The sequence below is a fragment of the Schistocerca gregaria genome, chromosome X (assembly GCF_023897955.1).
Source record: "Schistocerca gregaria isolate iqSchGreg1 chromosome X, iqSchGreg1.2, whole genome shotgun sequence".
NCBI lineage: Eukaryota > Metazoa > Arthropoda > Insecta > Orthoptera > Acrididae > Schistocerca > Schistocerca gregaria.
The window spans coordinates 39,840,435-39,854,799 of NC_064931.1; the positions used below are offsets into that span (position 1 = coordinate 39,840,435).

Consider the following 14,365-nt stretch of genomic DNA (forward strand, 5'->3'; position numbering starts at 1 on the left):
CGGTCACATGTTCCCGAGTCTTTACTGTAAAACCAACTGATTGGTTGCTCCAGAATTAATAACAATCTTCAAGGATTGGGGGTCTATGTTCTCCTTTTTTCCAGAACCATTTACATCTCTGCCATGTCCTTTTTCCATGCCCTGGCCATTCCCTTGTTTAGCTCCATACAACCATGGAAGTTTTGCAGTAGTGGGAAATTCCACAAGCTGTGGCATGCATGTTATCTTGGCTGCCCATAATCATGAGAGAACTAAGATGTTACACTGAGCCAGATGGAATATCTGCAAGCCCTGCAGCCCAACTTATTTATGAGTTCCTGTAGAAACTCTCACACTGGAGGTCACCTGCAGAAAATACTTACACTGCCTTATTTCCATCACCTGTTGATAATTTCCTTCCAAATTTGCAAAAGAAGTAAACAGGCAAATACAAAATGTTTCAAAAGAATGTTGAAGAGCACTCTCCACATTCACAAGAAATTTTAGGTGAGTGGGGGGTATGTTTATCACTTGCTTGGCCCTTAGGAATCCAGTCAATATGGAGCCCTTCTAGGGAGTGGACCATGCATTCTGTGTGCGAGAATTTTACAAAAACAGTGACGGTAGCTGGGAGTAAATTTTGCACTGATCATACAATGCATAATGTAAATGATGCTCCAAGTGTTCCCTTTATCCGAAAATGCATCAAAATGTTTGAGTCCACGTCAACAATGGCCAAACCAAAATCCAGCTGATACAGGTTATAAAGAGTGTGTGGATCCAGGGATGGTGTAAATTGGCCTGTTCACAATGATCCTAACTTCTCCATTCATAAGTGTCCAAGTTCTTTAAATGTGAGCTGATCATCACTGCAGCAAATTCTGCAAAAAGACCTTAAACTGCACCTTTACAAATTTCAGTTGGTGCAAGAATTGAAACCTCAAGATTCCAGGTATAGGCTACAGTTCGTTAGTGATATGACTGAGTGCCCTTCATTTAGCATCATCATTTTTCTGGCAAGGCTCATTTCACCTGAGTGGTCACATTAGTAAGCAAAATTGCCACAACTGGAGTGCAATGAATCCTAAAACAGATGCATGAGAAACCCCTTCATTTGCCAAAAGTTAGTGCATTCGATATTGCCCTGTTGAATAATTGGCACATACTTGTTTGAGCAAAAGAGTTACAGTGAATTCAGAACATTGTATGATGATGATAAATGAATTTTTGTAGCTGAATTGCAAAACTTTCCCAGTTATAAGCAAAGAACATGGTTTCAGCAAGACAAGACCGCAGCACACACATCCAATGCGTCTATCCTGTGAGTTTGACAAATTTTCCCTGGCCAATTGATCTGCAGGAGGGGGTGACATAAATTGGCCACCACGCAGTCCAGATGTGAGCCACATGATTTTTTTTTTTAATTGGGGATATGTCAAATCCATAATGAAGTGACAGCCATCCCACTGTCAACATGGCAACCTATCATGCAAAATTTTGTTCATCAGTTAAATGAGTGCTGTAGGCATGCTGGATTGCATTTAAATAAATTTAAGAAGTAAATTCCTAAACTGTATATTTCAATAATAAATAAAAATTTTGTCAGTAGGCTTCAACCTCCATTCTGTTTTGATGCATCAAATATAAACTTTCTTTTGAGACAACCTGTAAAAATGTCCTTGTATGCTTTTGGGACAGTAAATAGTGTTAAAGACAAAACTTCCAATGCATCTCTAGAGAAGTTTACAATGAGTGTGCATACCAGGTTTGATTTATGGCTGTGAATGATCAACTCTTTATGCCAAAACAAGTCCTGAATTGGGAACTGCTCAGCGAGCTGTTAAAAAATACATGATGGAAATTACTTGAGAGAGAGAGAGAGAGAGAGAGAGAGAGAGAGAGAGAGAGAGAGAGAGAGAGAGAGAGAGAGGGAGGGAGAGAGATTAAGAAATGGACTTATTTATTTATTTATTATCTTTTTTGCATGTAGTTAGCAACTGGCGACTTTTGCAAATATCATAGCATTTTTATCTAATTTTCTAGCAACAGTAAGAGTTTGCAATTCACATGTACTAGGAGACACTTACAGGTGATGCACTTGGCAATATATGGTACAGTACTTCATAATGCAACATACAGTTATTACATAATATAGGTATTTGAATTTACAGCTTGTTGTTACAAAAATATATATATTACAATCACCTCAGAGTAGTACATCACATAGATAGAAGAGTTAGGCCTACATTTAAGAACAGATGCATTATAATATCAGTATTCATTCAGTGAGTACAAACATTTTAGAGATAAGAATGATTTTAATTTCCTTTTGAATACTTTACCCCTGTGGCATCTTATAGCACTTGGCAGTTTGTTAAACCATATCTGGCCATTTACTTCTGTTTCTGAAGAAGCAATATTTTTGTCTTTTATTATGGGTATACACATCAGATCACTTAGTTTCATTATTTTTATGGTCCACAAAGAATGTTATTAATTTGTACAGATACAAGGAATATACTGTTAGATATTTATGTTGTACAAACATTTCCCTTCATGAATCTCTGTATCCTAGTGAAAGACATAATTAGGACTGTACTGAAAATATATATGAAATGTGTAGTCAGGTAAATGAATGGAAAGATAAAGGAAGTTATCTTCTGAATTCCAAGAGGTAAAAAAAAGAGTCAATGACCAAATACAAGATGGGTAGGTCGCAGAAAATATGCAGGAACAAAATGTATGGTTCTTACAGTCTTAAGAGTTAGAAGAAAACACATACTTACACAATGAACACAATTTTAAATTTACATGATAGGACCCATACTTTGATGAAATGTCTAGCAACAGTTGTGAGACTAATGAAATAGCAAAGACACTTTACCTTAAAAATGCCTATTTACACATAAAAGCAAACAGCTCAGAGTCACACATTTATTGACTTATGTTCAAAACAAAAATAGACACCAGAACCTGGTTCCTCCTCTCCTGCTATCTACCATTTTTTCCCCTTAAGTGAAGGCAGGAGAAATAAATCACCCGAGTATGGAAGGTGGGTATATCTTCCCTCCTGCATTTCCCCCTCACATCCTCTCCACATCTTAAGAGTGAGTGATTTTTAGCCCTCTCAATCACTGTATACATTCTACCCAGGACTTTTCACTATTGCAATGGAATTTTGGTAGTGTAAATAATAATTAAAACAACTGATGCTCTCAGGAAATATGCATTTTTTCATTGTGGATGGTAGCATCCATAGTGTCAGGAGCTTATTAATTATGATAAATGAGTAGCCTAGATGCAAAAGCCACTAACTGCATGATAAGTGGTAACTGAGGTAATCATGGAAACACTCGTCCCATCCAAACTATTAAAGTAAAAGGCTTCATTTGTTTTTTAAAAATAAATAAAAATAATTAAATAATCAGTATTAATGGCTGAAATCTGCGGTTATGTTTTATACATTAAAATTGTAAGTGAAATATTGAATTAGCAATTTTTGCACCAGATTTATGCAGTTAGCAGGTTTTGCAAACATATTGATTCAATTATGAAACAAACATTTGGTTTCAAAACCCACTGTTGGATGATATGTTAAAACTGACAGAAGGATGGACTTTAATTCTGCAATGTATAAACAGAATATGTTTTATTTCAAATTCTGCAAAATTGGCATATAAAAATATGAAAGTGACTTATTTAACATCAAAAACAAAAATAAATGACTGTTTAACTTAAGGATTTTAAAAGAATACACCATTGTGCTTTTGACATCATGAGGTGACGTAGAAAATAAAGTAAGCTACAAATTGCATCTTAGTAAAATATCAACAAAATCTTACAAAATAAAACCAGCTGAAAATTGTGTTTAAGTGACATCGACCTCAACACTGTCCATAAACTCAAAATCAGTTCTGGTTTCTTTCTTGTTCTGATGGTTGGCAGCAGCAGGAGCAACTGTAGGTGTGGCTTCCTGATCATCCAACATCCTTCTAGAATTTGAGTTTGTTGTTGGTAGCCCAGTCTTCACCAAAGTAAAGCTCAAAAAACTTTCTGACCACACCAAGTTTCTGAAAGTTCTACATCTGCTGTGATTGGTGTTGGAACATTAGCTTTGCTGAAATTTTTTCCCCTGTTCAGGATGCTCATCCCCTCTCCAACTTCAAAACTGTAGGAGGTCTCTCCATGAACTAGAGAAATTTTCTTGGTTTTGTTCCACAATTTTACAGCTTTTTGAATCTGGAAATGCCAGTTACAAGTAACTTTCACCAAGCCTTCCATATATTCTTTCCAATCTTGTGCTGAATGTACATAGAGGGGTTTACAATGATGCTCAACTTGTGAAGTTTTCTTTTAGTGTTACCAAACACCCTGTCTGGTGGGCTGAAAGAGTGGCCCACTATTGGGAACCACAGTTCTATTTCTTCTAGATTGTCAAGAACTTTGAGAAGAAACCAGTGACATAGCATGCTGAGCATCGTGTTTTTATGTAGGCTCCCACATCCGTCACAAAACAACTGAAATTTTTCTGCTCCTTTGAAGTTTAGGTAAGTTAGTCTGTGGTGAACCATTAATACTATTTAGTTTGATCCTTTGGCATATTCGTGTTCCAACCAAATGTACAAAAACACTGTGTCAGTTTTCTTGGGGGGGGGGGGGGGGGGGGACTCCGAGGAGCTCTGGCAGATTGTAAAGTTGTAAAGGTACATATGATGGGAATAATAGGCTGCTTGGTCTGGCACCTTTGGTAGTATTTGATTCTTTTGACAATCATAGCTGAGAGTTATTTCACCCTCATTATTTACTTTCAGATTTGTGTAGAACATGTCAGCTCTCATATTGTGGACTTTGACCTGGGTTTGCAGGCTCTCCTTTTTGGCACTTCATTTTTTCTCTTCATTATGATTCCCCAGTGATGAGCATGTCAAGTAACTATCGTCAACATGTTGGCCACCGAAGCCAGTATTGAAATCTTTCGAAAAATGCACCTGTAGTAATCATATTCGACAATGTTTTCAGGATTCACTTCACAATTTACCTTCGTTTGCTTAATTTGCTGCTTAGATTCTTTTGGTGCTGGTTCCTCACGAGCAGTGATGTTCTAAAGAGATGAACTTCTGATGTGGTTTTTCACACTCTCTCTTTTCATTTCATACAGCTTGGTTCTTCTGTCACCTCCTCTCATCTCAATGGGAACTGCATCTTGGTCTAAAATTTTGTGGCACAATCCTGTAACCCTATCCTTCTTAATTTGCAAAATTGACAAAGAAACTGCTTTGCAAACAGCAACATTTTTGATCTCCTCGCCTGTTATATATATGGAAAAATGGGCAGTGGTAGTTTATTTCTTTTTTCCACCCTCATTGGACCTTCTTTCAGAAGATATGGTAGAAACATGTTGAGCTACGTAGCTGCCACTCTCGGGGTACTTTTTGGGTAAAATGTTTGTTGAATTTTTCTTTAGTCTTGCATGGTAAGTCCATTACATCTTGGTTTTCTGAAGAGATGTTTACAATCTGGCATCTTTGGGAAGACTATGGGTTTATATTTTAAACAAAGTCCGATGCTTAAGTACGTAGAAGCAGTAAAAGGTGATGATGAGGAGGAGGAGGGGGGGCGGGGGAGGGGTGGACCACATCACAGGTCTTGAAGAGTAGATAGAAGTCTGTACAGGCAGACAAAATAAATAGGTAGTAAGCACAATGAGCCAAGTTAAACATCATATAATGTATATAAAAAGGCATGATTAAACCGCATGATTGGTAGGAAATCTCATTTTTTTACTTCGAACACCCCCTCATCCAGTGGTTGCTTAAAAATCCTCTTGTGTGGACAATTCCTGCGAAACTGAATCTGGGAGCAGTCTGGCAACAGTGTAAGTGTAGTCCATAGCACAACTATGGATGAACATGCTCATTCCTTGCTTCACCATTAAATTGGTTGGACTACAGCACTGTGTAGAGGAGAGCACAGATCATACCATGATTTTGTTGAGATTATGTCGTAACAATTAGTGTCAACACAGTTTTGATTGCGCAACATTTCTGTAATAATAGATGTCATGTTCTTACCTCTCTGTTTTGGGAACATTTCTCTTCCTCTGATCAGAACACCTTTTCGTTTCCTGGGAGGGACCATTGCCCTTAGGATCATTCTGGTCATTTGCAACTACCACAACAGGTTTGGCTTCTTGCAGAATTCCTACTGTTTCGGTTATTCCCACTTTGCTTGTACCATCTTCTGTATTTAAACCATCCACAAAATCACTCCTTTCTTCAAAACACTCATCCAAATATATCAACAAACACACTGCTGATCAGCTGAACTGTGCTTACTAGCATATATTTCAACAATGCATCAGCAGTGAGAGCTTCATTGTTGCATACATGTTCATTTCAGTGCAGCCAACCTAACACTAAGTGAGAATAATATCTCCTCCAATTGTAACAAACTGAAAAGTAGCTGTAAGTGTCTAGATTGGTAAGCCTGATGTCAGTCGGAATGCTTTGCACCTGCACATGGCACAGTGACTGCCATGCCTGTTGAACTTGGTAGATATTGCAAATGTTGGATATTTAGTGGGATTTGCACACAAAGACTATGTGCAATTAGCTCCTTTTGCAACTAAACGCAGTATTCTACAGCCATTTTGAATGGTTTATAGTTGGTTTTACACACTAAAACCTATTCCGTCATATAGGCACAGAAAAAATCTATATTGCAGTCTGTGCAACTCAGAACCACACAAAAAATGCATTTAGCAGCTTTTGCATCTTGGCTACTCAAATAATATTGTACTTCCATTGGTGACTCAAGAAAAGAAATATACTTCTGTGCATGGTTTCTTTGGACTACAAAATATTCAATATAAGAAAAAAGAATGAAAAGTTATGAGTAAGAAAAATATGTTAAATTCCTTTACACTTGAGGCCATTTCACAGAAAAAGTTCTTAAATGTAAGATTTTAGTCACATTTTCTTCTGTGTATTACATTTTCAGTCACATTCTGAAACACGAATTTGTCTCTGATGGACATAATCAATTAAATTTTATGGTGGTAACACTTTTAACAGAAAATTTTTAAGGGAATTAATTTTAAAACTTACTAGGTTAATTTTCAAGAATTTGTTTCATGGGAATATGCAGGTTTCCTGGTATTTTTAGTCACATTTGTTGATTTATTTTATATTAATGAAATTATCAAATTTTATTAAACACATACACTAGAAAATTACAAAGGACTTACAGTTCAAAGATTGTGAAATTATTTTAGGAATTTATGAGAATGTCAAATGTGATGAACTGAACTGTTTCTCACAGGCAATGACATTCCACACAGGCTATACTGAAACAGTTTTATTTGATGGTTGGAAGATAAATTCTGTTGGAGGTCTTATTGGCTCCATTATTGGGATCGTATTCATGGCTGCACTGTATGAAGGACTGAAGTACTACAGGTACATTTTAGTGAAACAAACATACAACATTAATTTAAAGATTCAACAATACATCTTGTTCCACAATATTTTTCTTTCTTTCTTAGAGAGTATCTCTTCTGGAAAACATACAATGGGCTACAATATAGGTCTGTCTCTGAACCAGGGGAAAAGAACACAACTTCTGAAGATAACCGGATTGTACAGTAAGTGTTGTGACATCATAAAGCTAAAGAATTGAGTTTTCAGTACTGTTGATACATTACACCATCTCAGTGAAATTAAATTTGAAACTTTCAGAACTTTTTGATGATGTTTTATTGCAGTTGAGGAGAAATATGATTTTTAAGTATATTTTTGTGTCTGTTGCACTAATAAATAAAGAGATTAAATTAATGCTGAATTGAATAGTTTTAAAATTTTTTTTTTGTTCTCAGAGACACTTTGTAAAAAGGAAGAGAAATTGATTATTTTAGCACAATCAGAATTTGCACGTAGAATTTCGTAAAATATGTAATCATTCACCAGAAGTTTATTGTTAGCATCAATGACACAGAACACATGAAGGAATTCAAAATTGATTCAGCATCCAATACATAAAGCTATCGTCAGCCTAAAGATTGATTTGGAAACTGATTGTGTTTTATTAGTTGTGGCCCTATTGTAAGTAGTTTGTCTTTGTATTCCTCTGATCTTTGAACTGACTTGCCCAGATAATTACAGGGTAACCTATAGTTTGACTTTTACTCTACAGTACTATGGCGCAGTTTGGCATTTCTTACATTAACAAAGCATTGTCAGAAATGACAGAAATAATAAATGACAGAATAAATCCCAGGACCTACTGGGTATTGTATATGTCAGATCTTTTCATTTGTAATTTAGTAACTATCCACTTTTTTTCCAGCTGTTTATTTTTTTAGTTTTTATGCAAAATTATTCCATTTTTCACACAATTTCATATTTTATTAACTCTCTAACTATCAGTACATTAGGATTATAAATAAGGTTTTTGCATTACACATAAAAAAGATGGTAAATCCAACATTCATAAAATGAAATCTTTATGCACTCTTCAGTAACTGCACATGGGAAGCATTCAACTTCTATTTGAAAGCCACCTTTACTGTCGCTTCTGGGTCATGGCACTCTACTTTCTTCTTCTGCATCCTGATGTTCCTCGAACAAGCACTAATTTATCATTTGGTTGTTAATGCATTCCGTTGTGATATATCTACAGAAAAGTCTCAAACCACAATTTTCAGTCCTATAAACTGCTTTAGGCTTTTGTGGTCATCTTGTATGAATTAGATTCCCTACTTCATTCCAGTAGCATCTTTTATTTCTGTTTTATATAGCTCATATAACAATAACTTTTTAACACTGGAACAAAACCAAGTTGAAATGGAAGATGAAATAAATAGAATAGAAGGCTGCCTTTCATGTATCAGCTCACTATTTTTCCTCTTAGAACATAATCTGTTTGGGAATACTGTCACTGGAAAATTTTGCATTTTAAGAAATTGTACATTCTCTTATAGTTATCGAATTCTACTTGTAAGTAGCTGCAAAGAGGAATTATTTTTTCTCTCTCTGACTGTATACTGCACAAAATGACCAAGGAGCTGGTTGGTGCACTCTCTTTTAACTTCAGGAAACAGACACACATGTAGTGCTATTGTTATGTTTTTAATGCCTGTGCAGCTAATTACAGCAATTCTAACTTGTGTTCAGTTACAAACTTCTGCTATTTTGCATGCTAAGTCTCAACCCTATTTATGTGTGGGTGCCCTGCAGATGTGAGTTGCATTGTACTTTTTTTTAGTAACTGCTCAATGAAGAATATCTGAAAATGTTAAGTTTGTAATCTACACTGTTCATGTAAATAGAAGATCTCCAGTCAAGTCTTACTGATTGTATTGCGTTCGTCACAATATTTGGATGTGTCCACAAACCAGTTGTCATGTTCTTGAAGAGCGAAGCCGTGCATTTACTCATAAAAGATAAGTAAACTGTACAGACAGGCTCGGAGGATCATGCAATGCTGACTAGCCATTGTGTCATCCTCTGCCATACAATGTCATGGAGATGTGGTATGGGGGGGTTAAGGGATAAACAAACTTCTCTCCTGGGCATTGTCAGATTTCCTGGCCTTGGAGCCACTACTTCTCATTTGAGTAGCTCCTCATTTGGCATCGTGGGGCTGAGTGCACCTCATTCCAACTCTCCCACCAAGAAAAAATCACTGGAAGTGTTGGTATTTGAACCGGGATCCTCTGCATGGCAGTCAGATGTGCTGACCACTCAGGTACAGAGGTGGACACAGTTTGCCATCACATCTATTAATCCCTGGCCATTTTCCTCTTCTTGGAGGGAAAACATACTTAAACTGACGCTGAAAATTTCCTGTCTAGGCAGAAACCACCCCACTGCCACCCTGATCCTCTTGCTGAGCTCTAGCAGTAATGGCAGTATAATGGCTAAGTAATATGCATTCATTATAGCTTGCACAGTCACAAATTTAACTGCCTGCTCATTTGGTGCTGAAATAGGACCCTATTTTTACTCTCCAATTTCATGCCTTTGTATTAAGTAAGCATTCATTCAGGTACACGTGCATGCCTCTGTGTGTGTGTGTGTGTGTTTGGGGGGGTGGGGGGTGGGGGGGGCATGCATGTATCTTCGAAGGGTCATCAGGTGCATATTCTCTGGTGTTTCACCACTCATTTGCAATTTTGTTTTGCAGTGTGTATGTGCATTCACTCCTACCCCTAACAAGTACTGCTCATTACATCTTCCATGCTACACCCAGTGTCAACAAAAAGCATCAGCATGTTTCCCGTTAAGAACAAAATGTCTCTTAAAGTTGAATTTTAAGTGCCCGTTCGACAGTCCTAATTAGTCTACTGAAATATTCGTTGAATTGATATATATTAACAGGGACATTAAGACACACAGAATAACCAGTACTCCAGCAGTGACTGAGCAGCACTGCTGAGCAGTCAGTGCCTGTCAGAGTATTAGACTTTTTCATGTTTTAATGTCCCTGTTAACACATATTGATGAAATGAACTTTGTAGTAGAATCATTTTGGGCTGCTCTTTCAAATGGGCACACAAACATCCTCTTTAAAAATATTTTTTTTTACTTATGGGAGACAAACCAACAGTTTCTGTCACCAGCAAACATGACTTGAAATATTTGATGAACAGTACTGCAAAAACGAAATAGCAGATAACTGCCAAAATGTGAGAGAAAGTGTGCCTGACAACTATTGTGAGGGACACCCTACATTTTGTGCCTTCATTTTCTACTGCCATTCTTGTATCCTCACCTCATGGAATGTCTATTACTTAGCCTTTTATCACTATCTTACTCAGTGCTTGCACTTCCTTGGCAGAATGTTTCCCTTTCCTTTTTCTTTCTCTCTTTATAAATTCCATCGTTTATCTCTTTGATCCCTGTATCATTCTTTTAAGGCCAAGATATCAATAGCAATCAACATGGATATATGTATTTGAGTTTTGCAAAATTAAATGTTGGTTAAGAGTTCTGAGAGAAAAGTATTTTTTTCAGACATAAGGAAGCTGTTGTCCTAACAATGTTCTGTCAGTTGGACAGACACGACTTCATTCCTTTAGATTAGTGATGTCTTGCATTTCCTCTAACACTGAATCCTGTACTGACACTGTTATAAGTATTATTTATATCAGTGTTTTGTTACTAAGATAATCACATTTTACTTGTTTTAATATGAACTGAAATATTTTCCTTTCTTTCTATTTCGCTGCAGTGTTATAGGAGAAGTTATACGAAAGCAACCGTAAGTTTCAATAAACGTGAATGCATGCCAGATATCTATAAACTATTTGGTTTATGTTTGTAGTGCAAGCTTATTTTAGTTTTTGTAGATTTGTGGTTTTTAGAGCATGTTACTTTGGTAGTTAAGCTTCTCTATACAATACTAACACACAAGAAGGAAATTTATGGCTATTTAAGAGTATCATGATACAGATTTCCTTCACTAAAATTCCCCATTGTCTCCTCATAACAGATATATTTACTGGCACACACTCATTCTTTCTCCTTCCTCCTACTGAATCCCCCCCCCCCCCCTCTCCCCGTTATTTGTATTTGCTCAAGATTGTCCCAGTATAATTGTGTTTAATGTTTTTGGCAGTGCTTTAAACAGAATGTTACCAAGACTGCACATTATACTTATGAAATTTAATGAAAACTATGCTATGACTTATGAATATATCCAGAAACAAACACCATCATAGCTGTCTTGAATCTTTTAACAAGAAAACAGGAAGGAAGCAAAGGCAGAGATTCCACTACGTTGATACAAGAAAGTTAAATCACTTGGTTCAGGAGAGGCACACACATACGTTTTGTGTATATTAAGTGTTTTGCCTGTATTGAAGTACAGTAACCTATTTGACACTATGTAAGGCCTTTTGTAGTAACAAAGTAATACACACAACTGATCCAGGTAACACAAATTTGGCTTTATTTATAAACTGCTTAACAATAATGGAAATAAGCCTGTTTGACTCAACACATATCAAGGCAAAAGAATCATACAGAAGGTGCAATACACTATAGGTGGCATCTAGTGGCTGGCATGTGCTTATATAGTTGGCATTTGATATATGTTCACAAGTGCAGCAACACTACACTCGGTGCCCAAACACACTCACATGCACTACTAGCACAATATAGCACCTTCTCATGCCTTCTGTGGTGGTATTGTAATTAGATTTTAGTAATGGTTTTGTGATACAGCCAACTGTTGCCTTCTTTGCAGACACTTACTTGATTATGGTGATGAATAACATATGTAATTTGATGCAACTACTCAACAGAATTGAGGATGGGAGCCACTAATGATGATGAGACATCATGATTTACTGAGAATAGTATATTAAGACAGAACAGAGTTAACAAACTGCTTAAAATGGTCATAATTCAATGCTCACTCACTACATGTCCCTTTGAGTCGGAGACCAGAATAACTTCTTTAGATCTTCTGCATTCTCAGTTAATTATGTCTGCACCCAAGCATTGGCATCAGATACTGTAACTAATACACTCCTGGAAATGGAAAAAAGAACACATTGACACCGGTGTGTCAGACCCACCATACTTGCTCCGGACACTGCGAGAGGGCTGTACAAGCAATGATCACACGCACGGCACAGCGGACACACCAGGAACCGCGGTGTTGGCCGTCGAATGGCGCTAGCTGCGCAGCATTCGTGCACCGCCGCCGTCAGTGTCAGCCAGTTTGCCGTGGCATACGGAGCTCCATCGCAGTCATTAACACTGGTAGCATGCCGCGACAGCGTGGACGTGAACCGTATGTGCAGTTGACGGACTTTGAGCGAGGGCGTATAGTGGGCATGCGGGAGGCCGGGTGGACGTACCGCCGAGTTGCTCAACACGTGGGGCGTGAGGTCTCCACAGTACATCGATGTTGTCGCCAGTGGTCGGCGGAAGGTGCACGTGTCCGTCGACCTGGGACCGGACCGCAGCGACGCACGGATGCACGCCAAGACCGTAGGATCCTACGCAGTGCCGTAGGGGACCGCACCGCCACTTCCCAGCAAATTAGGGACACTGTTGCTCCTGGGGTATCGGCGAGGACCATTCGCAACCGTCTCCATGAAGCTGGGCTACGGTCCTGCACACCGTTAGGCCGTCTTCCGCTCACGCCCCAACATCGTGCAGCCCGCCTCCAGTGGTGTCGCGACAGGCGTGAATGGAGGGCGAATGGAGACGTGTCGTCTTCAGCGATGAGAGTCGCTTCTGCCTTGGTGCCAATGATGGTCGTATACGTGTTTGGCGCCGTGCAGATGAGCGCCAAGATCAGGACTACATATGACCGAGGCACACAGGGCCAACTCCCGGCATCATGGTGTGGGGAGCGATCTCCTACACTGGCCGTACACCTCTGGTGATCGTCGAGGGGACACTGAATAGTGCACGGTACATCCAAACCGTCATCGAACCCATCGTTCTACCATTCCTAGACCGGCAAGGGAACTTGCTGTTCCAACAGGACAATGCACGTCCGCATGTATCCCGTGCCACCCAATGTGCTCTAGAAGGTGTAAGTCAACTACCCTGGCCAGCAAGATCTCCGGATCTGTCCCCCATTGAGCATGTTTGGGACTGGATGAAGCGTCGTCTCACGCGGTCTGCACGTCCAGCACGAACACTGGTCCAACTGAGGCGCCAGGTGGAAATGGCATGGCAAGCCGTTCCACAGGACTACATCCAGCATCTCTACGATCGTCTCCATGGGAGATAGCAGCCTGCATTGCAGCGAAAGGTGGATACACACTGTACTAGTGCCGACATTGTGCATGCTCTGTTGCCTGTGTCTATGTGCCTGTGGTTCTGTCAGTGTGATCATGTGATGTATCTGACCCCAGGAATGTGTCAATAAAGTTTCCCCTTCCTGGGACAATGAATTCACGGTGTTCTTATTTCAATTTCCAGGAGTGTATTTGCAATATTGGCACATGTATTGTTTTGTTTGTGGTGGTTAGTTACATTTTCTTATCTTCATTTGAGATAACAACTGTCACTGAAACATATATCTTCATTTCAGTTGCCCATTAACAGTACAGCATTCTGTTTTTGAAAGCTGCTGTTTACCATTCCCAGTGTATCATTTTCCAGCCCACAGTATTATTTGAATTTGTTATCCTTTTCACAGTGGGCACACATTAGCAAATATGGCTCAGTTTCGCCCCATTTAATAATTAATTCCTGTTGTTGCGGTCTTCAGTTTGAACACTGGTTTGATGTGTCTTGTGCCAGTGGTTGTGCAATGAGAACTGCCCAGGGAAACATTGTAGAATAAGTTTATTATGTCAAAATAAAAACTCCTTCTTGGAGTAAGTTATTTACAGATTAAAATTTGGCTGGTGCTTTGAGTC

The 14,365-nt window shown here is 38.6% G+C and overlaps 1 protein-coding gene across 1 annotated transcript in view; it reads left to right on the top strand.

Moving 5' to 3' along the window:
* The window catches only part of LOC126298949 (high affinity copper uptake protein 1-like), a 175,352-nt gene that overhangs the window by 140,283 nt on the left and 20,704 nt on the right, over nucleotides 1-14,365 (top strand). Inside the window, exons 3-5 of the mRNA XM_049990553.1 lie at nucleotides 7,300-7,436; nucleotides 7,523-7,621; nucleotides 11,209-11,238. Of these exons, the coding sequence (XP_049846510.1) occupies nucleotides 7,300-7,436; nucleotides 7,523-7,621; nucleotides 11,209-11,238 (266 nt within the window). The remainder of the gene's footprint in view (nucleotides 1-7,299; nucleotides 7,437-7,522; nucleotides 7,622-11,208; nucleotides 11,239-14,365) is intronic.